The 27,718-nt window shown below is 42.1% G+C and overlaps 1 protein-coding gene across 1 annotated transcript; it reads left to right on the top strand.

Moving 5' to 3' along the window:
- The first annotated feature begins 36 nt into the window (after positions 1 to 36).
- Positions 37 to 26,923, top strand: psmb6 (proteasome 20S subunit beta 6). Its single transcript, XM_082145985.1, has 6 exons — positions 37 to 187; positions 2,253 to 2,320; positions 2,394 to 2,525; positions 9,342 to 9,471; positions 22,684 to 22,828; positions 26,720 to 26,923. The coding sequence occupies exons 1-6, from the start codon at positions 92 to 94 to the stop codon at positions 26,845 to 26,847; spliced, it is 699 nt and encodes a 232-aa protein (XP_082002111.1). The 5' UTR covers positions 37 to 91; the 3' UTR covers positions 26,848 to 26,923.
- Positions 26,924 to 27,718: the final 795 nt, after the last annotated feature.

The following is a 27,718-nucleotide window of genomic DNA, read 5'->3' as shown; positions in this document are numbered from 1 at the left end:
TCTGATTTATCAGACAGGCGCGATTGTTTAAGACAGGCACGTGTGCGGACTCCTGCCAAGGGGTCCTTCAAGTAGCAATTGTTGAGAGAAGATGGCCGCAACACTGCAGTTTCCAGCTAATGTTTCATCTTTTAATAATTATAATGATGCAGTTCCTGACTGGACGCAGAGGGAAGTCAGCACAGGGGTGAGAAGCACTCATAATCATCATAATAATCTTCATTAGTTGAGTTATGGTGTGGAGAAACGCGTGTATTAGGACAGAGACGGGGGAAGCTCGGTGAATGATGCAGCAGAACTGAACGAGTCTCGTTATACAATAATATTTACATGAAATATTTGACTCATGTTTGATCAAGTTCGCATCTTTGATCCTGTGGGATTTTCCTGTTTATTACAGTGAAGCTGCTTTGATATATAAATAAATGTGACTTGATTTTGGAATAAAGTTTCATTAATCTGTGTAGTATTTTTATAATTAATGCGTAAACGCTACTATATAATTAAATATAGGCTAACATTTATTGTTATTCCCAATTTATAGATTAATCAAAACTAAACATTGAGTTGAATGTTCATTCATTTAGCAGAAAAAATGTTTCAGTAATATCTTAATTTTATAATTAATTTTATTTTAAAATCTTTATTTTAATTAATATTTTAATCTTAAACAATTAAATATAAAAGTAATTTAAATAATGTAAGTAATTTTAAAAGATTTAAGTAAATAATTTCAAATAGTTTCATATTTTAAAAATTAAATACTTTAAATAATAAAAAAATAGGTTTAATATTTTTAAATACTTAAATAATTTTGAATAGTTTGATTAAATAATTTCTAATAGTTAAATACATTTTAAATACTTTAAATTAAAAAAAATAAGTTCAATAATTTTAAATACTTTAATCAAATCATTTAAAATAGTTTACTATAAAAAAAACATTTTAAAATAATTTAATTAAGTCAAATATATTTTTAAAGACTTTAAACAATGTAATTAAATAATTTTGAATAATTGATATTGATGATAAAATTAAATGCAATTCTTAGTTTTCTGTTATAAATGAAAAGTAATATCTTAGGCCTGGTTCCACAGACAGGGTTTAGATTAAGCCAGATTTAGGCTTTAGTTCATTTATAAACACGCCGTAGAGAAACACATTACTGATGCGCATCTCGAGACAAAACAGTGTCACTGACATATTAATACAGTACCAGTCAAAAGTTTGGAAACGTTACTATTTTTAATGTTTTTGAAAGAAGTCTCTTATCCTCATCAAGCCTGCAGTTAAAAAAAAAACAGTAATATTATGAAATATTATTACAATTTAAAATGATGGTTCTCTTTTTTAATATACTTTAAAATGTAATTTATTTTTGTGATGCAAAGCTGAATTTTCATCAGCAAGTACTCCAGTCTTTGGTGTCTTATGATCCTTCAGAAATCATTCTAATATGCTGATTTATGATCAATGTTGGAAACAGTTGTGCTGCTTAATATTTTTTTAATAACCTGAGATACTTTTTTCAGGATTATTTGATGAATAAAAAGTTAAAAAGAACTATTTATTTAGAATAGAAATCTTTTGTAACAATATACACTACCGTTCAAAAGTTTGGGAACAATAACCATTTTTTTAAAAGAAATTAGTACTTTAATTCAACAAGGATGCGTTAAATTGATAAAAGGTGATGGTAACGATTTATATTGTTAGAAATGTTTTTATTTTGAATAAATGCTGTTTTAATGAATAAATGCTGTTAACGTTTTACTCATCAATGAATCCTGAAAAAAGTATTCAAAAAAAATATATTAAACAGCGTAAACTGTTTCCATCATTGATAATAACTGAGTATCAAATCATCATATTAGAATGATTTCTGAAGGATCATAAGACACCAAAGACTGGAGTACTTGCTGATGAAAATTCAGCTTTGCATCACAAAAATAAATTACATTTTAAAGTATATTAAAAAAGAGAACCATCATTTTAAATTGTAATAATATTTCATAATATTACTGTTTTTTTTTTTAACTGCAGGCTTGATGAGCATAAGAGACTTCTTTCAAAAACATTAAAAATAGTAATGTTTCCAAACTTTTGACTGGTACTGTATGTTTTCAGTTAAAACAACTCAAAACATGTTTAGTCTGGGCTAGTTTAAGCCTGGTCTAGTTTAAGCCTGGTCTGAGGTTTGTGTGTGTTGTTTGTGTGACGTCTGATGTGATGTTTGTGTGTGTTGTGTTCAGACCACCATCATGGCGGTGGAGTTTGACGGAGGAGTTGTGATGGGCGCTGACTCTCGCACCACCACTGGGTAAGAGACGCTGCTCGTGAGTCTAGGTCACGGTTTGATGATTGTGTGTTTGACGGGTGTGTGATCTGTGCAGTGCTTACATCGCCAACCGCGTGACGGACAAACTCACGCCGATCCACGAGCGGATCTTCTGCTGTCGCTCGGGCTCAGCGGCCGACACTCAGGCCATCGCAGACGCCGTCACGTACCAGCTGGGCTTCCACAGGTACACACACACACACACACACACACACACACACACACACACGCCGACACTCAGGCCATCGCAGACGCCGTCACGTACCAGCTGGGCTTCCACAGGTACACTCACACACACACACACACACACACACACACACACACACACACGCCGACACTCAGGCCATCGCAGACGCCGTCACGTACCAGCTGGGCTTCCACAGGTACACACACACACACACACACACACACACACACACACACACACACGTCGACACTCAGGCCATCGCAGACGCCGTCACGTACCAGCTGGGCTTCCACAGGTACACACACACACACACACACACACACACACACACACACACACGTGCCGACACTCAGGCCATCACAGACGCCGTCACGTACCAGCTGGGCTTCCACAGGTACACACACACACACACACACACACACACACACACACACACACACACACACACACGTGCCGACACTCAGGCCATCGCAGACGCCGTCACGTACCAGCTGGGCTTCCACAGGTAAACACACACACACACACACACACACACGCCGACACTCAGGCCATCGCAGACGCCGTCACGTACCAGCTGGGCTTCCACAGGTACACACACACACACGCACGCCGACACTCAGGCCGTCGCAGACGCCGTCACGTACCAGCTGGGCTTCCACAGGTACACAAACACACACACACACGCACGCCGACACTCAGGCCGTCGCAGACGCCGTCACGTACCAGCTGGGCTTCCACAGGTACACACACACACACACACACGCACGCCGACACTCAGGCCATCGCAGACGCCGTCACGTACCAGCTGGGCTTCCACAGGTACACAAACACACACACACACGCACGCCGACACTCAGGCCGTCGCAGACGCCGTCACGTACCAGCTGGGCTTCCACAGGTACACTCACACACACATGCGTCGCATCTGAATGCGTTGTTTTTTGAGCTCTATCGATTTGATTTATAATTCTTGATTTTTCTCTTTAAACTCGCTTACAACGAACATTTTCTACTTTTCCTCACTGAGAAGCACTAACGTTACTGCTCAAACCTCATAGTTACAACGCGGACTGTTGAGCAGACGCGTCTCAAGCCTATTAGTGATCCAACGCTGCATACTCTTAAAGGTTACGTCCGTGGATCACGGCTGAACGCGTCTTCTCCACACTCACTTACAAACAAACATTTTTTTTTCGCCTATCGTGCGTCTACTCTACACCCCTACCACAAAAAAAAAAAAACGGATTATATCCAAGACTTCAGTCATAAATTAGTATTAATATTGATAGCATCACTGGTAGCTTCGTTGCTAACTCACTGTCCATCTGTTAAAATGGCGAATATATCAGATGTAAGTAGTCTACCGTTTGGTGCAGGTGAGGACACATTTGAGCTGCACGCACTGCAGTCTGAGCTGGAAGCTGTTGAGAAACAGATCCACAACCTTTTATTGAGACAGGCCGAGCTGAGAGACCGGTGTTTGGCTCTTGAAACATCACGCGCCGATGCACACAAATCAGTGTTTAACGTTACTAACCCGCTGACTCCGACCGCGTCTACTCCGTGCGTTCCTCAGCATCGGTCGCAATCAGCCATGGTCTCGTTCACTCCGGCTCCAACACGCCACCACGAAGCCTGGGTGGTTCCGCAGCGGAAGACGCGAGTCAGGTTTAGACCAAGACTTTCTCCGACCCTCCCGGTTTTCGAGTTATCCACACAAAACCGCTTCTCCCCTCTACGCGAAACAGAACACGATGCTGTGATCATCGGCGATTCCATCGTTCGGCACGTACACGCTACGTTAGGTACAAGTAAGGTGCAAAGTCACTGCTTCCCTGGTGCTCGTGTTTCTGAAATCGCTGCTCGCGTTCCCGAGATCCTGAACGGTGACGAGCGCGTCGGAACTGTGGTCCTGCACGCGGGAGTGAACGACATCAGGCTGCGCCAGACGGAGATTCTGAAGAAAGACTTCAGGAATCTAATCGATACGGTACGCAGCACATCGCCTGAAACAACGATCATTGTGTCAGGACCGCTTCCCACGTACCGACTAGGGCATGAAAAGTTTAGGGCATCAGCAGATTATTTGCGCTAAATGAATGGTTAATGTCATGGTGCAATGAGCAGAAACTGCTCTTTGTAAATAATTGGAATCTGTTTTGGGAGCGTCCTAGGCTTTTCCGTGCTGATGGCTTACACCCAAGCAGATTCGGATCTTCTGTCGGATAACATCTCCAAAATGTTAAATACCCTTTGACTAGTAACCAAAAGTCCAAATCATAATCTCTGCTGCACCAATTCAACTGATATAAATACTAGTGTAGAACATTGCATAGAAACCGTGTCTATTCCTCGTTTAGTGAGATCAAATAATAAATCTAATGCAGGATCTAGGAAAAATCTAATTGTTATTAAAACAGAAAATGTTGCTATTAGTAAACAAAAACTATTTCTAAAGCTAGGTCTTCTAAACATTAGATCACTCACACCTAAGGCAGTTATTGTAAATGAAATACTCACAGATAATAGCTTCGATGTACTTTGCCTTACTGAAACCTGGCTTAAACCAAATGATTATTTCGGTATTAATGAGTCTACTCCTCCTGGATACTGTTATAAGCATGAGCCCCGTCTGATTGGTCGTGGCGGCGGTGTTGCAACAATCTATAGAGATATTCTCAATGTTACTCAGAAAACAGGTTATAAGTTTATTTCATTTGAAGTACTTGTACCAAATGTTACGCTCTTAGATGTTAGAAAAACATCCCTATTATCTCTAGCCTTGGCTACCGTATATAGACCGCCAGGGCCTTACGCTGATTTCCTAAAAGAGTTTGCAGATTTTCTCTCAGACCTATTAGTCAATGTCGATAAAGCATTAATTGTTGGAGATTTTAACATACACATAGATAATCCAAATGATGCGTTAGGAGCTGCGTTTACAGATTTATTAAATTAATTTGGGGTCAAGCAAAACGTCACCGGACCAACACATCGTCTTAATCATACACTCGATTTAATTATATCACATGGAACCGATCCAACCGATATAGATATCATTCCACAAAGTGAGGAAGTCACTGATCACTACATGGTAACTTGCATATTACGTACTGCTGTAATATGTCATGCGGCGTCGCGTTATCAACCAGGCAGAACAATCCTCCCATCCACCATAGATAATTTCTCAAATTGCTTATCTAATCTGTCTCAGCTGCTGCCTGAACCCAAACAAACAGATGAACTAGAAGAACTAACTAGCACTATGAGCACCATTCTCTCTAGAACATTGGATGTGGTTGCACCTATTAAATTAAAAAAGGTCAGAGAGAAAAATAAAGCACCATGGTATAACAATACTACGCATGTTTTAAAGAGAGAAACCCGTATTTTAGAGCGTAAATGGAAACAAACTAATTTAGAGGTCTTTAGAATCGCGTGGAAAGACAGTATGTCACGTTATAAAAAGGCCCTAAAAGCGGCCAGGGCTGAGCACCTCCGCAAACTAATAGAAAACAACCAAAACAATCCAAGGTTTTTATTTAACACCGTGGCTAGACTAACAAATAAACAGACGTCACCCGAACAAAATATCCCGTTACAGTTCAGTAGTAATGATTTCATGAACTTCTTCACTGAGAAAATAGAAAGCATCAGAACCACAATTGTAAACGTTCAATCTTCAATCGCGCCTTATAATTCAGCTTCAATTATCACCCCGCAAGAACAATTACAGTGCTTTACAACTATAGAACAAAAAGAGTTAAATAAACTTATCACTTCATCTAAAACAACAACATGTTTATTAGATCCTATACCAACTAAACTACTGAAAGAAGTGTTACCTGTAGTGGAAGAGCCTCTCCTCAATATTATTAACTCGTCTTTATCTTTAGGTCATGTTCCAAGAACATTTAAACTGGCAGTTATAAAACCTCTCATAAGAAACCACAATTAGATCATAATAATCTAGCAAATTATAGACCCATTTCAAATCTTCCATTTATGTCTAAAATATTAGAAAAAGTGGTGTCAGCTCAACTGGGCTCTTTCTTGCAACAAAATGATATCTATGAAAAGTTTCAGTCTGGATTCAGACCGCATCATAGCACTGAAACTGCGCTCGTTAAAATCACAAATGATTTACTTTTAGCTTCTGACCAAGGCTGTATCTCAATACTAGTTTTACTTGATCTTAGTGCTGCGTTCGATACTATATATCATACATTACTCTTAGATCGACTACAAAATGATACTGGTGTTCAAGGACAAGCACTAAGCTGGTTCAAATCATACCTATCTGACCGCTACCATTTTGTCTATTTAAATGGAGAAAAATCGATCATAACTCCAGTAAACTATGGAGTGCCGCAGGGATCTGTGTTAGGGGAATATTATAAGGAAACATGGAATTAGTTTCCATTGTTATGCTGATGACACTCAAATATATATTTCATCACGGCCGGATGAAACCGCTAAATTTTCCAAATTGACAGAGTGTGTTAAAGATATAAAAGATTGGATGACGCGTAATTTTCTTTTATTAAATCCAGACAAGACAGAGGTAATACTTATCGGTTCAAAAAACCGCCCACCAAACCTCGCTCAATACAACTTTAACATCATAGGATGTCCTGTTACTTTATCCTCTACAGTAAAAGACCTGGGTGTTATACTCGATTGCAACCTGTCTTTTGAAAATCATATTTCATATGTTACAAAAACAGCCTTTTTCCACCTTAGAAACATTGCTAAGCTACGTAATATGCTATCAGTTTCTGATGCAGAAAAGTTAGTTCATGCATTCATGACCTCGAGACTGGATTACTGTAATGCTTTATTAGCTGGTTGTCCTGCATCCTCAATAAACAAGCTACAGTTAGTCCAAAATGCCGCCGCTAGAGTTCTTACGAGATCAAGAAAATATGATCATATAACACCGATTTTATCATCACTGCATTGGTTACCTATAAAGTTCCGTATTAATTATAAGATATTGCTACTGACTTATAAAGCCCTAAACGGCTTAGCTCCAGTCTATTTAACGGATCTTCTATCGCCCTATAATCCATCGCGCTCTTTAAGATCACTAAATTCAAGGCTTTTGGTCATACCTAGGCTATCCAGAACCACCAAAGGAGGGAGAGCATTTTCACATTTGCCTCCAAAACTCTGGAATAGTCTTCCTGATACTGTTCGTTGCTCAGACTCGCTCTCTCAGTTTAAAACTAGATTAAAGTCGCATCTCTTCAGCCAGGCATTCATATAATCCTACAGTTCAAACTACAATCCGGCCTCTAGCTCATAAATGCCAGAGGAGAACTGGCCCCCGACTGAGCCTGGGTTCTCCCAAGGTTTTTTTCTCTCCATTAGGTCACCTGATGGAGTTTTAGGACACCATTAGGTCACTTGATGGAGTTTTAGGACACCATTAGGTCACTTGATGGAGTTTTTCGGTTCCTTGCCACTGTTGCCTTTGGCTTGCTCAGTTGGGGATATTTTGGGGATATTTCATTTAATTTTATCAATCAATAAATTCCTCTTGAAACAAACTTTGTTGTATTATTTTAATTGAATACTGTGAAGCTGCTTTGATACAATCTGTATTGTGAAAAGCGCTATACAAATAAACTTGACTTGACACACACACACACACACACACGCCGACACTCAGGCCATCGCAGACGCCGTCACGTACCAGCTGGGCTTCCACAGGTACTCACTCACTCACACTCACTCACTCACTCACTCACTCACTCACACACACCTGGACTCTGCTGACCAAACCTTAAACCTGACGTGTCCTCTTTACGTTCGTCCTAATGCCTGTTAGTTGTCCGTGGATTTGCCCATATTTGGCGTTTAAAATGGAAACGTCTTTAGACATGGAAAATTGATTCAATGAACACTTATGTCTCAAATATCAAACAGGATTTTTTCACAAAAGTGACAGCCCTAATAATAACACTAATAATCCTACTCTATAATAACACTAATCAAACAACAGAAGACAAAGAGAACATTCACTCGTTCTTCACTGAATAACTTCTGTAACTATATTTGTAATGTATGTTTTATTGATAAAGGTATTTTAGTTTCTGTACCTGAACACCTGAAAATCTTAAAACACTGTTTATTTCAATCATATCTGTTCAGTTGTGTCTGTTTGTTGCGATTGCTAATTTTGTATTTGTTCTTGTTTAATAACTGAGTGTTTATTGTCTTTAATAATGCTTGAAGTGTATATTAGTTCTGCTAGTTGTTCTTCTATGGTGTTTATAAACCTCAGGCAAACGCTGCTTGTGTGAGTGTTCTTTAGCCCAGTGGTTCCCAATCCTGGTCCTGGGGACCCACAGCTCTGCACAGTTTGTATGTCTCCTTTATCTGACACACCCAGTTCAGTTCAGAGCTCTTTCCTAACGAGATGATGATCTGAATCAGGTGTGTTAAATGAGGGAGACATGCAAACTGTGCAGAGTTGTGGGTCCCCAGGACCAGGATTGGGAACCACTGCTTTAGCCTGATGATTTCTGTTCAGTATGTTCAGATACAGTTACATGTTTTGAAATGAGACTAAATGTGAATGATATCTAAGATATATATATATATTTTTTTTTTTTAACCTTATTGGAATCGATAAGAATCTGAATTGAAATCTGAATTGTTAAAATTCAAACGTTACCCAACCCTAGATGCCAGGGAAGTGTTCATATTCGTCGAAGCTCTGTTTGATGAATCAGTGCCTGACCCCTCTCTGTGACCTCTCTGTGACCTCTGACCTCTCTCTGTGACCTCTGACCTCTCTCTGGTCTCCAGCATCGAGCTGGACGAGGCTCCTCTGGTGCAGACGGCAGCGAGTCTCTTCAAGGACATGTGCTACAGATACCGAGAGGAGCTGATGGCCGGCATCATCGTGGCCGGATGGGACAAGCGGAGGGGCGGACAGGTGTGTGTGTGTGTGTGTGTGTGTGTGTGTGTGTAGGTAGTGCTGGTGCACTACAATGTTGCCGAGCAGCGAATGCAAACGAAATGAAAGCGGAACAAAAATCGCTCCTCATTTATGTAGGGCTGCAACAACTGTTATACCTGCGAACTGACTTAAACCTACCTGCTCCCTCAATAGCTTCTGCTTCCTCTTCACCATCATCACTAGCCCTCTCTAACTGTCTGGAGGAGGTTAGGGCATGGATGAGTCATAATTTTCTCCAATTGAACAGCTCAAAAACTGAAGCCATCCAAATCGGCACCCCTCATCAGGTCCAGTCATCACCCATAACCACTATCTCTTTCTCTGGCCAAGACATCCCTCTGTCAACTACTGTTACCAACCTCGGTGTTACGCTGGACCCACAACTGACCTTTGCAAATCACATCAAACATCTTTACAAAACCTGTTTTTTTCATATCAAAAACATTTCTAAACTCCGCCCCTTCCTCACTTTTTCTGACGCAGAAAAACTGGTCCACGCCTTAATTTCATCCAGGCTGGATTACTGTAACAGCCTGCTTATCGGTATACCAAATAAACATCTTCAGAAACTTCAAATCATTCAGAACTGTGCTGCCCGAACACTTATGAAAACCCGCAAATATGAACACATCACCCCCATTCTTCAGAATCTTCACTGGCTTCCCATAACCTCAAGAATTCAATACAAAATTGCCCTCATCACCCACCTCTGCATCTATAACAACGCCCCACAATACCTCAAAGATCTCCTTACCCCTCACTCTTCCATCCGTAATCTCCGGTCTCAAAGCACAAACTGCCTCCCTCAGCCACGCTCAAAACTTCGCACCATGGGAGACCGAGCCTTTTGCACTGCTGCCCCTCGCATCTGGAACTCCCTCCCTGAACATCTGCGAGAACCCCAGTCTGTGGACTCTTTTAAAAAAGAGCTTAACTTTCTTGTTCAGGCAGGCGTTTTTAAGCTGTCCTTAGGCTTTACTAATTCTGCCCTGTTATATTTTAGTAGTTTTTCTGCCTATATATTTTAGCATTAGGTTTTTTTTATCTTGTTCTTGATTTTAATTAGTTTAATATGGTCTCTGTAGCACTTTGAGATTCTTTTATGAAAAGTGCTTTATAAAATAAAATGTATTATTATTATTCATCGATAATAATCGATTATGAAAATCGTTGTCAACGAATGTCATTGTCGATTAGTTGGTCTGCTCACGTCACGGGGAGCGTTTACTGATGACGTCACTTTCATGACAACACAGTCACACGCGAAATGGCAGAGAGTACAGACTCTGGTACAGATCAATCGGCGGCGGAAAAAAAGTTTGCGCCCCAAGTCATCTAAAGCATGGGAGCATTTTACATTAAATGCAGCAAATAAGATTGTAACCTGCAAGTTATGCAACGCTGAGCTTGTGTGGCATGGAAGTACCACCGTGATGCACGAACACATGAAGAGGAAACACCTTGGTGTCACGGATGAAGGTGAAACATCAGCACGCTAAGCAAAAACTGTATATCCTCATTATATGAAGATGTGAAAATGGTATAGTCTAGTTTAATTCAATGCTACCGTGTAAACAGCTTTGTTTACTAACTTCGGGACAGTAACACTAGATCTATTTTGTCTTGAGCGTCAGGTTGCGCAATCAGTTCGCTCGCAACATAAGTGATGGATTAAAATAGCGCTACCGCAGAAATAGGTTAAATTAAATGGTGTTTACAAAGTGAAGCACTAAATATAAAGGCAGTTAATAAAATATTGTTTTTTTAGTCACTGTAATCAGTGGTTTTCAGCGAATGCTTGTGCACTTATGCATAATTTTTCCTGTCCTTTTTATCAAGCCTGTTATGGCGCTTTTCCACTACACAGTACCAGCTCGCCTCGCCTCGGCTGTGTTTGGTTTTCCACTGTGTAAAAGTTGCTTCCAGGTACTTTTTTTCGTACCACCTCCGGCGAGGTTCTGAGCAGCAGAAAACACAGCAGACTGCTGATTGGTCAGAGAGAATCGTCACTATTCACTGCGTCATCATTGCACGCGCCAGACGGAGTATCCTGAATAAAAAACAGCAGAAACAAAACCAAAAACAGCATACACTCGATTTCCTCCATTGTCCTGTGTGTGTGGGTAGCGGGTGTGTCTCGCGCGTCTCGCGCGTCTCGCGTAAAAGATTAAGTCACGGCAGTTTCCTGCGGCGTCGCTATGACGACCAGGTACTATTGTGGAGGTACTATCTGCAATGGAAAACGGAGCAAAAAGCGAGCCGAGTCGAGTTGAGCTGAGCTGGTACTGGTAATGGAAAAGTACCATTAGCTTGCTGCGTACCTCCATTCGGCTCTCTTTTTATAGCATTTGTCTACTATTAAGTTTTAATTGTTTTTCAAACGCGATCCACTGCGGCTCTACTACGTTCACATTCTTGTTTTCAGTCTTTCTATATTTAATTTATCAATATATCCTTATAATTCATTTAATTTTAAATACAATTTTAATTATATATTTCACAAAATTAATGGAGAGGAAGTACCAGGAGGCATTCCCAAAAATTAAGAGTGCTATAAACACCACCAACAGCAGAATGGCTTTAAAGGAGAACTTGGTAACTTTTTTAACTTAATAAAACTGTCTAGAATTCATTTGGATGGTTAAACAACCTGTTTTGGTGATATTGGTGACTTTCCCCGCTCCCCCCAGCATTCCCAGGTGGAAAACCAACCTTGCAACTTGGGGACTACCGTCCCGGCAGTGAGAAGCGAGAACGAGCGCGAAACACGAATTGCTTTACGGCAATTCGACATAAACACACACGCATGTATGATGTATTACCAGATGACCCACCTCGGTAGACATAGCTCCACACGATACAGTTGGCTTGCTCCAATCAAAACAAACGCACATGAGCAGCGGTAGAGAGGGGGAGGAGGCCGCCGCAAGTGAGTTTTTTACGACCGTGTTGTGAAATATACGCCCCCCCACAGCTGTAGGGGGAGCTCGTGGGGGAAACATGCGACAACAAAAGGAAAAATCAGCGAAGAAGTGACTAGAGTTCGCTAGAGTTGCCGAGTTCTCCTTTAACTACTGATATATGGACAAGTGTTGCCAAAATTAAAGATTATATTAGTAAAACTCAATGTGTGGCTTTTGCACTTTTTAAAGTACACTTTTACACATAAATACCCCGATTTAGGGTTTTATTTAGTTATAATAAACAAAAATAAATAATAAAAAAATAAATAAAAAAACATTTTATCCGATTAATTGATTATCGAAATAATCGTTAGTTGCAGCCCTACATTTATGCTTCACAGACCGTTTATTAGTTCGGCCCAATCATAGACAGCGCAGCGCCCCGAACCTGCCAGTCATGGGCCGATCTCGATCACATGACCCTGTTACTAGGAGATCCAGACTCTGGAGATCAGCAACACTCAGGCTAATGCAGGAACTCTTAACCCTAACTCTGGCACTGTGACACTCTGAAGGCCCGTACACTCGGGACGAATTTCGCGCGCGATATTCGCCGACGTTTAACGCCTCGTGACTAAACAAAGGGCGCCAATGTGAGTGTGCACACCGACGCGAAAAACGCCACGCGTAAAAGCGTAATTTTTTTTTAAACGCCTCGGGTTCGTTTTTTTGGTTTGACACGCCGCGTCAAAAACTATCCGACCAATGAGATTGGCGCTTTTGCTCACGTGTCTGGAGCTTCTGAAGTTACAGTAAAACACAACTTGGGGGCACTCAAACACAAAACGGTCTTGCCGAGCACACATACGTAACAGCGAAGAAGATATACGCCAAGTAGCGTCTACACTGCCCATAGACAGACACTGCCTGGAAGAAATGATGAGGAAGATGCAAGGCAAGATGAATGTAGAGCTGTTGGTGTCGGAATAAAGAACTATATGACAAACGCGACAGCGACTACAAAAATCTTGTTAAAAGAGAACTGTTATGGAGTGGTATTGCAGAGTATAGACTGTTATGGAGTGGTATTGCAGAGTATAGACTGTTATGGAGTGGTATTGTATTTCTGTTTTACATTAAGCGCCATCTAATGTCAGGGAATGAATTTGCATGTTCACTCGGCTCATCGTCAGCGAAAATCGCTTGGGTGTGAACACAAAAAACGCGTCGAAAAACGCTGGCGAATAACGCGCGCCGATATTCGTCCCGGTGTGTACGGGCCTTAACACTAGGGATGCACCGAATATTCGGCCACCGAACATTTTCGGCCGAAAATGGCCCAAAAGTGCATTTTCGGTTTTCGGCCGAAAGACTTTTATCACCGAAACAATACGGCCGAAATGTTGTGATGACGCAAACAGCAGATACCGCGACCTGCACGTGCTTGTCTGAAGCAACATATCTGCGGTGTGGACGTATTTCAATATATCTGAGAGTGACCCACGGACAGCGATTTTCAAAACACAGACATCCCAAGTCTTCCGGAAGTTCCGGGAGTCTCCCGCGTATTGATAGCGGCTCCCTGATGCCCGCAAATTAGTTTAAATCTCCCGGAATCGCGAGCGAGCATGAGCGCGCATACGTAGCGCGCGCGCGGCAGAGAGAAGGAGCGAGAGACCTTAGTTGCGTGTACCAGAGTAGCCGTCATTTCTCAGAGGTGTGTGTGTTTACCTTAGTGTTTATGGTTTTTGCAACTCACGTCCATGAGCATATAGCTGCAGATATTATTATGGGCTATGGCAGTATTGGCCTAAATGCACTTTGTTTTTATGAGAGAACATTTAATTTTTAAACCTTTCTGCAGGCCAGTAGGCTTTTACATTATTATTTAATGTACACATGAGTGGGGTCAAGTTAAACATTTAATTTTATATACTTTGCAATGTGCTAAATAAATATTTGCATACAATTTTAATTGATTTATTATTTGAAACTTTTATATTAATTTATGCAATTGCAATGCCTTGATTTTAGTAAAGTTAGTACACAGTCATAGCCATAAATGCAATGGTACTAATAATTGGCATAATTTCTTTCGGTGTTTCGGTTTTCGGTTTTCGGCCTTGGTTTCCTCTTTTTCGGTTTTCGGTTTCGGCCAAGAATTTTCATTTCGGTGCATCCCTACTTATAGTGCAGCAGATTAGTAAAAAAATCGTTCACTTTGGTATAGAAGCATGAAATTTGGCACAGATACTCTCTAAGGGCCACTATTTTGGAAAAAGGCGTTGGCCACTCAAAAATTCAAGATGGCCACCATTTTTAAAGATGGCCACCGTTCCTGTCGAATATTAATTATTTAAAGTGTTCAAATGGTGATGTAAGCATAAAATTAGGCAGAAATACTCTTCAAGGAACAGTCTTTTGGAAAAAGGTATGTGCCACTCAAAAATTCAGGATGGACACCATTTTCAAGATGGCCACCATTTCTGTCAAATAATCATAATGTCTGCTTTGTCTGCCTCCTCTCCTTTGACCTGTCCAGCTTAGTTAAACTTGCCAGGGATATAAAATCCCCGCCGGCATAGGTCTCAGGTTCATTGGAGTACACAAGCCTCTCCACCACGGCAAGGTGTAGTCCACAGAGAGGAAGTGCCACTGTTAGAAAAAGGATACGCTGCTGGTACAGGTTGCACATACAGTGGGGAGAACAAGTATTTGATACACTGCTGATTTTGAAGGTTTTCCTACTTACAAAGCATGTAGAGGTCTGTAATTTTTATCATAGGTACACTAAAACTGTGAGAGACGGAATCTAAAACAAAAATCCAGAAAATCACATTGTATGATTTTTAAATAATTAATTTGCATTTTATTGCATGACATAAGTATTTGATCACCTACCAACCAGTAAGAATTCCGGCTCTCACAGACCTGTTAGTTTTTCTTTAAGAAGCCCTCCTGTTCTCCACTCATTACCTGTATTAACTGCACCTGTTTGAACTTGTTACCTGTATAAAAGACACCTGTCCACACACTCAATCAAACAGACTCCAACCTCTCCACAATGGCCAAGACCAGAGAGCTGTGTAATGGGCTACAGGACAATAGGCAAGCAGCTTGGTGAGAAGGCAACAACTGTTGGCACAATTATTAGAAAATGGAAGAAGTTCAAGATGACGGTCAATCTCCCTCGGTCTGGGGCACCATGCAAGATCTCACCTCGTGGGGCATCAATGATCATGAGGAAGGTGAGGGATCAGCCCAGAACTACACGGCAGGTCAATGACCTGAAGAGAGCTGGGACCACAGTCTCAAAGAAAACCATTAGTAACACACTACGCCATCATGTATTAAAATCCTACAGCGCACACAAGGTCCCCCTGCTCAAGCCAGTGCATGTCCAGGCCCATCTGAAGTTTGCCAATGACCATCTGGATGATCCAGAGGAGGAATGGGAGAAGGTCATGTGGTCTGATGAGACAAAAATTGAGCTTTTTGGTCTAAACTCCACTTGCCGTGTTTGGAGGAAGAAGGAGGATGAGTACAACCCCAAGAACACCATCCCAACCGTGAAGCATGGAGGTGGAAACATCATTCTTTGGGGATGCTTTTCTGCAAAGGGGACAGGACGACTGCACCGTATTGAGGGGAGGATGGATGGGGCCATGTATCGCGAGATCTTGGCCAACAACCTCCTTCCCTCAGTAAGAGCATTGAAGATAGGTTGTGGCTGGGTCTTCCAGCATGACAACGACCTGAAACACACAGCCAGGGCAACTAAGGAGTGCCTCTGTAAGAAGCATCTCAAGGTCCTGGAGTGGCCTAGCCAGTCTCCAGACCTGAACCCAATAAAAAATCTTTGGAGGGAGCTGAAAATCTGTATTGCCCAGCGACAGCCCCGAAACCTGAAGGATCTGGAGAAGGTCTGTATGGAGGAGTGTGCCAAAATCCCTGCTGCAGCGTGTGCAAACCTGGTCAAGAACTACAGGAAACGAATGATCTCTGTAATTGCAAACAAAGGTTTCTGTACCAAATATTAAGTTCTGCTTTTCTGATAAATCAAATACTTATGTCTTGCAATAAAATGCAAATTAATTACTTAAAAATCATACAATGTGATTTTCTGGATTTTTGTTTTAGATTCCGTCACTCACAGTTGAAGAATACATATGATAAAAATTACAGACTTCTACATGCTTTGTAAGTGGGAAAACCTGCAAAATCAGCAGTGTATCAAATACTTGTTCTCCCCACTTTATCTGCGAGACGGAAGGCGGAAGGACCATCAGAATTGAGACTGGTTTCAACAATATAGGTGACCAGTTCAGAAAGAGCCATAGGAAAGATGGCTGGTTGAATCGTTTCACTCTGTGACTCTTTCTCAAGCCTTCTGAGGTTTCTCTCTGTTGTAAAGATGAATGAGACGCAAATTATGGTATTTCAGCTCCTGTGCAATGGCATCAGCACCACTTAGTTGAGACAATAATTTAGCATCATTCAGTGTTTGTGCACATTCATGTAGTCTGTCATTCAGTTGCAGTGTCATTACCTGACGTAGGTCAGATTCAGGAGATATGTTATCACAAAGAAAGCAAACCTGATCATCTAGACTTTTCTGCATCATGGTTCTGCGATGCTTTGTTTGGCCTTCATCTATCTCACTACATTGAGCATCGGATTGTTGCTTCTGGGCACGAAGTAACTTTGTGGTGTTGAACCGAAGTCGACAATTGTAGTGATACTTCGCTTGGTTCCTTCTCAAAGCTTCTATACCACCACCTTCATCCAGTCGTTCCAGGTCCAGGGTCATTGGCATTTTGTTCATCTTGTGTAAGAGTGGAATGTTGGTGGCAATCATTTTATAGCCATCATGTTGAGAAACATGATGGGTAGGTGGTGATTGGAGGGGTTCCTTTGTGTCTGTCTGACAAAGACAACATTTCCAATCATTTGGCCTCTTGGCTGACATGGGATTTTCATTTGCCATTTTGGGGGTTTGTTGTCTGATTAAGGCCGAGGGGTTATCCTTTTACCACCTCAATCATAGACATAGTACAAATTCAGGTATGGGATACAACTAGGTACGGGTCACCTACACCTAGCTCGATCATTCATCCAGTGCCATTTAAGTCCCGTGTGATCTGTACACCTTCTAGGTAAGCATACATGAACAAGTCATGTATTACCCCGCTTACCCTTGGCTCGGCTCTCCCGCGCTGGCACAACCTGTCAATTCAGGTGCGGCTATGTAACTACATCTATTACTAGCTAATTGATGAGGGGCTGGTAGACAGCATTTGGGACACTAAACTTGGCTATACTATTACTACTAGTCAAGAACTATAGTGTAAGTAAAACTAGATCAGCTGACACTGAACCCCATGCTGAGTTCCACAGCAGTTAAGTCACCAGTGTGCACTGGTTGTGTAATGACGTTCACTCTATTAAACAAAACCTTCCTTAACACATTAAATTGAGCTCTGACAGAAATGGTGGCCATCTTGAAAATGGTCACCATCTTGAATTTGAGCGGCACACACCTTTTTCCATGATTATGTTCCTTGAAGAATATTTGTACCAAATTTCATGATAGCAGCACCATTTGAAAAAAAGATGTAAGGATTCAAGAGAAATGGCGGCCATCTTGAAAACTGGTAGCCATCTTGAATTTTCGAGTGACAAGCACCTTTTTCCAAAAAAACATTCTGAAGAGAGTATTTTCACAAAATGTTATGCCTACATCACTGTTTGAACAATTGACATAATGAGCATTTTACAGAAATAGCGGCCATCTTGAAAAAATGGCCGCCATGTTGAATTTTTCGGTGGCCAACGCCTTTTTCCCAAAAAGTGACCCTTAGAGAGTATCTGTGCCAAATTTCATGCTTTTATACCAATTTGAACGATTCTCTTGAAATATGCCATTAATCTGCTGCACTACTTAACACTAACACACACTACACATCTCTATCCAGCACTTCAGAACTATAGCATCATATATAGATGTTATGTTTAATATGATGATCAGCACATGTTTGTTCATCTTTCAGAGATTCTCCCCGTTTTACAAAACAACTAAAGATGTAGGAAAACTCTTATTTAAACACTTCTTTAAAGATAAGAGTAGATTGCCGCTACAGACAGACAGACAGACAGACAGACAGACAGACAGATGCTTATTGGCTGTTTTTACTCCCTAATGTACTTTTTTTTTTTTTACTCAATTTGCTTTTTAATTAATATGAAGACATTATGAATGATAATAGAGTTAGTTTCATCGACACCCTATATTAAGCTTTACTGTCCGCCCCAGTGCCAGCGGATGCTCTCTGCAGAACTCAGTGTCTGGGGGTCAGAGGTCAGTCGGAGCCGGTGAACTTAAGACTGCTCACTGTAATATCTGTACCTTAAGCTTATTCATTATTAAAGCATTTGTCAGTATTAGTTACTTTGGGGAGATTTGAGTAATTGCATTGTGAGCTGATCTAAGGTGTGCCTCTACAGCTTCTGCTAGCACTCCTAACCCTCTCAGTCAGAGGCTCCAGCGCTACTAGTGGAACTCCAGTTAGTGTGTGTGTGTGTGCTCATCTGAGTGTGTGTGTGTGTGTGTGTGTGTGCGCTCATCTGAGTGTGTGTGTTCATCTGAGTGTGTATGTGCGTGTGTGCTCATCTGAGTGTGTGTGTTCATCTGAGTGTGTGTGTGTGCGTGTGTGCTCATCTGAGTGTGTGTGCTCATCTGAGTGTGTGTGTTCATCTGAGTGTGTGTGTGTGCGTGTGTGCTCATCTGAGTGTGTGTGCTCATCTGAGTGTGTGTGCTCATCTGAGTGTGTGCGCTCATCTGAGTGTGTGTGTGCGTGTGTGCTCATCTGAATGTGTGTTCATCTGAGTGTGTGTGAGTGTGTGTGTTCATCTGAGTGTGTGTGCTCATCTGAGTGTGTGTGCTCATCTGAGTGTGTGTGCTCATCTGAGTGTGTGTGCTCATCTGAGTGTGTGTGCTCATCTGAGTGTGTGTGCTCATCTGAGTGTGTGTGCTCATCTGAGTGTGTGTGCTCATCTGAGTGTGTGTGCTCATCTGAGTGTGTGTGCTCATCTGAGTGTGTGTGCTCATCTGAGTGTGTGTGCTCATCTGAGTGTGTGTGCTCATCTGAGTGTGTGTGCTCATCATCTGAGTGTGTGCTCATCTGAGTGTGTGTGCTCATCTGAGTGTGTGTGCTCATCTGAGTGTGTGCGCTCATCTGAGTGTGTGTGTGCGTGTGTGCTCATCTGAATGTGTGTTCATCTGAGTGTGTGTGAGTGTGTGTGTTCATCTGAGTGTGTGTGTTCATCTGAGTGTGTGTGCTCATCTGAGTGTGTGTGCTCATCTGAGTGTGTGTGCTCATCTGAGTGTGTGTGCTCATCTGAATGTGTGTGTTCATCTGAGTGTGTGTGTGCTCATCTGAGTGCGTGTGTGCTCATCTGAGTGTGTGTGTTCATCTGAGTGTGTGTGTGCGTGTGTGCTCATCTGAGTGTGTGTGTTCATCTGAGTGTGTGTGCGTGTGTGCTCATCTGAGTGTGTGTGTTCATCTGAGTGTGTGCGTGTGTGCTCATCTGAGTGTGTGTGCTCATCTGAGTGTGTGTGCTCATCTGAGTGTGTGTGTTCATCTGAGTGTGTGCGTGTGTGCTCATCTGAGTGTGTGTGCTCATCTGAGTGTGTGTGCTCATCTGAGTGTGTGTGCTCATCTGAGTGTGTGTGTTCATCTGAGTGTGTGCGTGTGTGCTCATCTGAGTGTGTGTGTTCATCTGAGTGTGTGCGTGTGTGCTCATCTGAGTGTGTGTGCTCATCTGAGTGTGTGTGCTCATCTGAGTGTGTGTGCTCATCTGAGTGTGTGTGCTCATCTGAGTGTGTGTGCTCATCTGAGTGTGTGTGCTCATCTGAGTGTGTGTGCTCATCTGAGTGTGTGTGCTCATCTGAGTGTGTGTGCTCATCTGAGTGTGTGTGCTCATCTGAGTGTGTGTGCTCATCTGAGTGTGTGTGCTCATCTGAGTGTGTGTGCTCATCTGAGTGTGTGTGTTCATCTGAGTGTGTGCGTGTGTGCTCATCTGAGTGTGTGTGCTCATCTGAGTGTGTGTGCTCATCTGAGTGTGTGTGCTCATCTGAGTGTGTGTGCTCATCTGAGCGTGTGTGCTCATCTGAGCGTGTGTGTTCATCTGAGTGTGTGTGTGCGTGTGTGCTCATCTGAGTGTGTATGTGCGTGTGTGCTCATCTGAGTGTGTGTGTTCATCTGAGTGTGTGTGTGTGCGTGTGTGCTCATCTGAGTGTGTGTGCTCATCTGAGTGTGTGTGTGTGCGTGTGTGCTCATCTGAGTGTGTGTGCTCATCTGAGTGTGTGTGTTCATCTGAGTGTGTGTGTGTGCGTGTGTGCTCATCTGAGTGTGTGTGCTCATCTGAGTGTGTGTGTTCATCTGAGAGTGTGTGTGTGTGCGTGTGTGCTCATCTGAGTGTGTGTGCTCATCTGAGTGTGTGTGCTCATCTGAGTGTGTGTGCTCATCTGAGTGTGTGTGCTCATCTGAGTGTGTGTGCTCATCTGAGTGTGTGTGCTCATCTGAGTGTGTGTGCTCATCATCTGAGTGTGTGTGCTCATCATCTGAGTGTGTGTGCTCATCTGAGTGTGTGTGTGCGTGTGTGCTCATCTGAATGTGTGTTCATCTGAGTGTGTGTGTGCGTGTGTGCTCATCTGAATGTGTGCTCATCTGAGTGTGTGTGCTCATCTGAGTGTGTGTGCTCATCTGAGTGTGTGTGCTCATCTGAGTGTGTGTGCTCATCTGAGTGTGTGTGCTCATCTGAGTGTGTGTGCTCATCTGAGTGTGTGTGCTCATCTGAATGTGTGTGTTCATCTGAGTGTGTGTGAGTGTGTGTGTTCATCTGAGTGTGTGTGCTCATCTGAGTGTGTGTGCTCATCTGAGTGTGTGTGTGCTCATCTGAGTGTGTGTGCTCATCTGAGTGTGTGTGCTCATCTGAATGTGTGTGTTCATCTGAGTGTGTGTGTGCTCATCTGAGTGCGTGTGTGCTCATCTGAGTGTGTGTGTTCATCTGAGTGTGTGTGTGCGTGTGTGCTCATCTGAGTGTGTGTGTTCATCTGAGTGTGTGTGTGCGTGTGTGCTCATCTGAGTGTGTGTGTTCATCTGAGTGTGTGCGTGTGTGCTCATCTGAGTGTGTGTGCTCATCTGAGTGTGTGTGCTCATCTGAGTGTGTGTGCTCATCTGAGTGTGTGTGCTCATCTGAGTGTGTGTGCTCATCTGAGTGTGTGTGCTCATCTGAGTGTGTGTGCTCATCTGAGTGTGTGTGTTCATCTGAGTGTGTGCGTGTGTGCTCATCTGAGTGTGTGTGCTCATCTGAGTGTGTGTGCTCATCTGAGCGTGTGTGCTCATCTGAGCGTGTGTGCTCATCTGAGCGTGTGTGCTCATCTGAGCGTGTGTGTTCATCTGAGTGTGTGTGTGCGTGTGTGCTCATCTGAGTGTGTGTGCTCATCTGAGTGTGTGTGCGCTCATCTGAGTGTGTGTGCTCATCTGAGTGTGTGTGCTCATCTGAGTGTGTGCGCTCATCTGAGTGTGTGTGTGCGTGTGTGCTCATCTGAATGTGTGTTCATCTGAGTGTGTGTGAGTGTGTGTGTTCATCTGAGTGTGTGTGCTCATCTGAGTGTGTGTGCTCATCTGAGTGTGTGTGCTCATCTGAGTGTGTGTGCTCATCTGAGTGTGTGTGTTCATCTGAGTGTGTGTGTGCTCATCTGAGTGCGTGTGTGCTCATCTGAGTGTGTGTGTTCATCTGAGTGTGTGTGTGCGTGTGTGCTCATCTGAGTGTGTGTGTTCATCTGAGTGTGTGCGTGTGTGCTCATCTGAGTGTGTGTGCTCATCTGAGTGTGTGTGCTCATCTGAGTGTGTGTGCTCATCTGAGTGTGTGTGCTCATCTGAGTGTGTGTGCTCATCTGAGTGTGTGTGCTCATCTGAGTGTGTGTGCTCATCTGAGTGTGTGTGCTCATCTGAGTGTGTGTGTTCATCTGAGTGTGTGCGTGTGTGCTCATCTGAGTGTGTGTGTTCATCTGAGTGTGTGCGTGTGTGCTCATCTGAGTGTGTGTGCTCATCTGAGTGTGTGTGCTCATCTGAGTGTGTGTGCTCATCTGAGCGTGTGTGCTCATCTGAGCGTGTGTGTGCGTGTGTGCTCATCTGAGTGTGTGTGTTCATCTGAGTGTGTATGTGCGTGTGTGCTCATCTGAGTGTGTGTGTTCATCTGAGTGTGTGTGTGTGTGCAGGTGTACACAGTGCCCGTGGGAGGGATGATGACCCGGCAGCCGGTGTCGGTCGGTGGATCTGGCAGTAGTTACATCTACGGTTATGTGGACTCAAACTACAAACCTGGAATGAGCAAAGAGGAGTGTCTCAAATTCACTGCTGGAGGTCAGATATACACACTCACACACTCTCACACACACTCACACACACTCAAACACACGCACACACACTCACACACACACACAGAATATATAGTAAATTGTAATTTGTGGAGATGGTGGTCTAGTGGGTTAAACCACTGAACTGGTAAACTGGTAAATCGAAGGTTGCTGGTTCGATCCCAGCAGTCACCACCAGTGTGTCCTTGAGCAAGACACTTAGTGCACACGGAGTGTGTGAAAGCACTATAGCGCGACTACTCCTGCACCGCACACACACTGCACACGGAGTGTGTGTGAAACGGGCGTCAGACTTAACTGTGTTTGTTGTCGTGTACGCTAACTCACCGCAGCTGCATCTGCTAATGCCGCGAGTGGGCTTGAGGAAGTGACATCGCCTGCGTCTGCGCAGCAGTGTTGCCAGATTGGACTAAATATTTCCAGCCCAACTACAGCTTAAAACTCGCCCATTTCAAAAAATACCAGCCCAAAATACATACTGTTATTAAAACTGTTATACAATAAAACACACAGAATTTATTTTCTTATTAAACAACCAGACTAACAAATCACTGAGCACCATGCTCACGCCATATTTACAGTGCATCTTTTAAAAAATATAAATAATAATTTTAATAAAACACAAGGTCTACATCCGAAACCTCAGAAGGGGACAACATTTTTTATTGTTCTTGTGCTACTATTGTCAGAGCTACTGTTCTTCTCTAATAGGCCAATTCTCAAATCATTTCATTACACTTTACTTTTTGTATTAGTGCTTAAAAATGTGTGTTTTATTTACAACTAATTACATTTTTTATATTATTATTATTATTATTTAACTTATAGACCACTGGGCGAATCAAGATGAATTCTCGTTTTTTTCCTTCTTTTAATTTTAAATAAAATAACGACTGAATGATACACTGAATCGTCACCTGACACTACATCAGCTGCCTGTAGCCTGTAGCCTATATGTTATTAGGTTTAAGAAATGATCAAACATGACATCAGAATTGTACAGCAAAATAAAAGTGTGCTATAATAGCATAAACACGCTTACCTTTTAATACAGAGTTAACGTAGAGAATCTCAGCAGAAATGATGAAAACGTCTCTATTATAGAACCAACTTTGTACAGTCACAACCAGATAGTGATAGATAGTGGAGTCAAATCTCTCCAGCAACTGACTGGGAGGTTTGAACATTGCCGAGGTAAAGCGGTTTCTGACCAGGCCAGTGCGCACATCCATGATGCTGGAGAGTAGCGGTAGTCCCATACGATTCCTAGTGTCATCTTTTAAAAGCGAGACGAGGGGAAATGCTCACTCAACATGGGCATTGGAAACAGGCAGAACAAGAAGTCGTAGGGGCAGTCATGGCCTAGTGGTTAGGGAGTTGAACTGGTAACCTGAAGGTTGCTGGTTCGATTCCAGAGCCGGTGGGAAATGACTGAGGTGCCCTTGAGCAAGGCACCTAACCCCTAATCGCTCCCCGGGCGCCACACAAAGGCTGCCCGCTGCTCTGGGTGTGTGTATCCACGTTTGCAGTGTGTGTGTGTGTTAACTACTCACTACTCTGCTCCTAATGTGTGTGCATTAACTTGGATGGGTTAAATGCAGAGGTCAAATTCCAAGTATGGGTTACCATACTTGGCCGTCACGTGTCACTTTCACTTTTTTTTTTTTTTTCACTTATGGCACCTTGTGCCAATTCCTGGAAACACTTGTTCCCTGCGGATCTTTGCTGAATGAGCGAACCAGTTGTAGGTTTCTCTAACCATGTATTCTATGTTGCTCGGAAGAAGCGGCATTGCTTTATTTGCAACAATGTCAAGTGAATGGCAAACACAGCGAATAAGCTTTCCAACCATTACACTGGCACCATCTGTGGCAATGCCCATCATGTTTTTAATCTGCAGGCCGTTCTTTAATAGAAAAGCAACAACAGTGTCTGATATGGCTTTAGCATCAGCATCTGTCAGCTCCACAAGTCCAAGATATGCACTGACAAACTTGCTGTGTTTTTTTTAGTGGTATTTCACACAAATGCAGATAAGTTTGTTCACGGATATGTCAGTGCTTTCATCGAGATACAGGGAATATGGAGACTCACCAATATCCTCCACAAGTTCTTCTCTGAAGTGTGGCGCGAGGACAGATGTGATAATAGCTGTGCACTTTGTCCGGTGCATTAGGAATGTTCCCATCTCATCTTTCAAAATGTCTGACAAATCGTCCACCGCATTTATTGAACTGTGACAAGCAGTGTAGGCAGCGATTCTAGTTTCACGGCGCTTTTGGTCATCTTTGATCGGACACTGCCCTCCTGCTCCCGCTGGCACAGTCAAAGTTTTTACACTTGGTGCACAGCGCGATTTGTGTTTTTGTGTGTTAGCATGCTCTTTCAAATCGTTTAACTGTGCTCTGATTTCTGATTGACAGTATTTACAAAATGCCTTTGACTCATCGCCTACCACGGGTGCAATCCATGTTTTCAGAGACGGGTCGCTCTCCCATTCCTTTCTGTAGGACTTTTTATATTTACCCCACTTTGGCATGATGATAATGATGATGAATGATGATGATAAATGCAGTTTTGACGATATAACGAATAGAACGATTAGCCTACAACAACCCGCCAATCAAGCTTGAATTCCGATTGGACAGGATTCCCCTGAACCTTATTGGCTAACCTGAACCATACCTAATTTAAACGTCATCCTACATTTGTATAATTTATTTTATAGTTCGTTTTTATGAAAAATATAAAAAAATACTGTTTATAGTTAAAAATAAAAACCTGCCCGTTGCATCAAAAACCAGCCCAAATTTTAAAGACCCGCCCAATGCATTTTTTTCCGGTCGGACGTGACCAAAAGGAGCCCAATTGGGCTGGAATCCGCCCAATCTGGCAACACTGCTGCAGCCCCTGAAGTGAGACACGCGAAACAGAAATACTGCAAAATAATAATGATAATGCGACTAAACGAGACGAAATAACGTCATAACATCTCGTCTCGTCTCGGTCAACGAAAATGAAGACATTTTAGCAGTTTTTATTTTGTAAACCACATTTAGTCTCGTTTTTATTCGTCAACAATATTGCATTAAACATTTGATTATAGTTATCGTCACATGACCAGCATTTACGTTGCGTCTCGTCTCGTTTTCGTCACGTGATAAAGGTTCGTTGACGACAATATTAGTCATAATTTTCGTTGACGAAAGCAACACTACTTATGATTTCTTGAGCATCAAATCATTATCTGTGACCCTGGATCACACACCAGTCACACCAGTCTCGAGTCGCACGGGTTTATCTGTGGCAATAGCCAACTATACACTGTATGGGTCAAAATTATCCATTTTTCTATTATGCCAAAAATCATTAGGAAATTAAGATCATGTTCCATGAAGATATTTAGTAAATTTCCTGCCGTTTATGCATAAAACATGAGCACAATCGAGATCATAAATGAACAACTTTAAAGGAGATTTTCTCAATGTTTGATTTTTTTTTTTTTTTTTTTTTTGCACCCAGATTTTCAATAGTTGTATCTCAGCCAAATATTGTCCTATCCTAACAAACCATACATCTCAATTTCAAAAAGTTTACACTTCCTGGTTTTGTGGTCCAGGGTCCTCATATTAGAGTGATTTGTGAAGGATCATGTGACACTGAAGACTGGAGTAATGATGCTGAACATTCAGCTTTGATCACAGGAATAAATTACACTTTACTATATATTCACATAGAGAACAGATGATTTACATTGTAATAATATTTCACTGTTTTTACTGTATTTTTGATCAAATAAAACTCTTTCAGAAAAAAAAAAATCATACAAATGGTTTTATCAGTCATACCATGTCTTGACGTGTGTGTGTGTGTGCAGCGCTGACTCTGGCCATGGAGCGAGACGGCTCGAGTGGAGGAGTGGTGAGACTGGCGGTGATCTCGGAGCTGGGAGTGGAGAGACAGGTGATCCTCGGGAACCAGTTACAGCAGTTCTCCACCGTCTGAATCCCACACTCGGGCAGACCTCAGTGTTCCTGGAGATGCTCTCAGTACAAGTTCCAATAAACATGACTTCTTACAACTGTCTGCTGTGTTACTGTGTTAAACATCCCAGCGTCAGTGGACATGCTTTTACATTAGTAAAGATAAGATGTGCGTTTGGGGGCGGGGCTGTGTGTTTGACTGACCAATGACAGATGAGATCGGTTTCAAATATTATATTATCTACTGAGTGTCTCATATTTGAAGTTTGCATCATTGATTCTGATGATTATTGAGAGCTGAATTTTGAGCAGACTTTTAAAGATAACTAAGAGTTATATATAGTCAAACAAATGATTCAGACACCAGATATAATTTGATATTTTAGTAGTTAATATTTCAAATGTAAGTGAGGAGAGCAAAATAAAGTAAACTCTGACATTATACCCACATATTCTTCACACAGAGACTACCAGTGACATTTGGGAGCAGAAATGATTGGGACACTTTGAGCTGATCATGTTCTGCTGAAGTGTTTTGTCTTTAATTGCTAATGCTCTTTTAACACACAGACTGAACAAAATGAAGCATTGCTTGGTGATTGGTTGAGCTAAACTGGTATTATCTAATTGTGTAGTTAAATTTAACAGCTGACAGATATTCAACATAATTCATGTGTGAGACAGTCTAACAGAAGGACGGACAAAACCAGTCAAATATCAACTGAGTTCTGCTCATATTTTATTACCATTTTCTAAACTATAGCGAATAAACTGTGATAATGTGAGAAATGTTGAAGATGTCGGTATAAATCTTGGTCTGACTGTATAAAGGTGGGAAAGTATTCCAGACCTTTATATCAAACTGGGAATTGGTCTAAAGATGTCCTAAAAAC

This window comes from Leuciscus leuciscus, assembly GCF_965113295.1.
Source record: "Leuciscus leuciscus genome assembly, chromosome: 18".
In the NCBI taxonomy this organism is placed as follows: domain Eukaryota; kingdom Metazoa; phylum Chordata; class Actinopteri; order Cypriniformes; family Leuciscidae; genus Leuciscus; species Leuciscus leuciscus.
Note: the sequence above shows the minus strand (reverse complement) of the source record. Positions and strands in the feature narration are given on the sequence as shown.

What these genes read in the sequence shown, in the direction of transcription:
- psmb6 (XM_082145985.1), top strand. Translation starts at nt 92, where the DNA reads ATGGCCGCAACACTGCAGTTTCCAGCTAATGTTTCATCTTTTAATAAT. An exon ending in AGAGGGAAGTCAGCACAGGG is followed by an intron (nt 188 to 2,252) that starts GTGAGAAGCACT and finishes TGTTGTGTTCAG; the next exon opens with ACCACCATCATGGCGGTGGA. An exon ending in TACCAGCTGGGCTTCCACAG is followed by an intron (nt 2,526 to 9,341) that starts GTACACACACAC and finishes TCTGGTCTCCAG; the next exon opens with CATCGAGCTGGACGAGGCTC.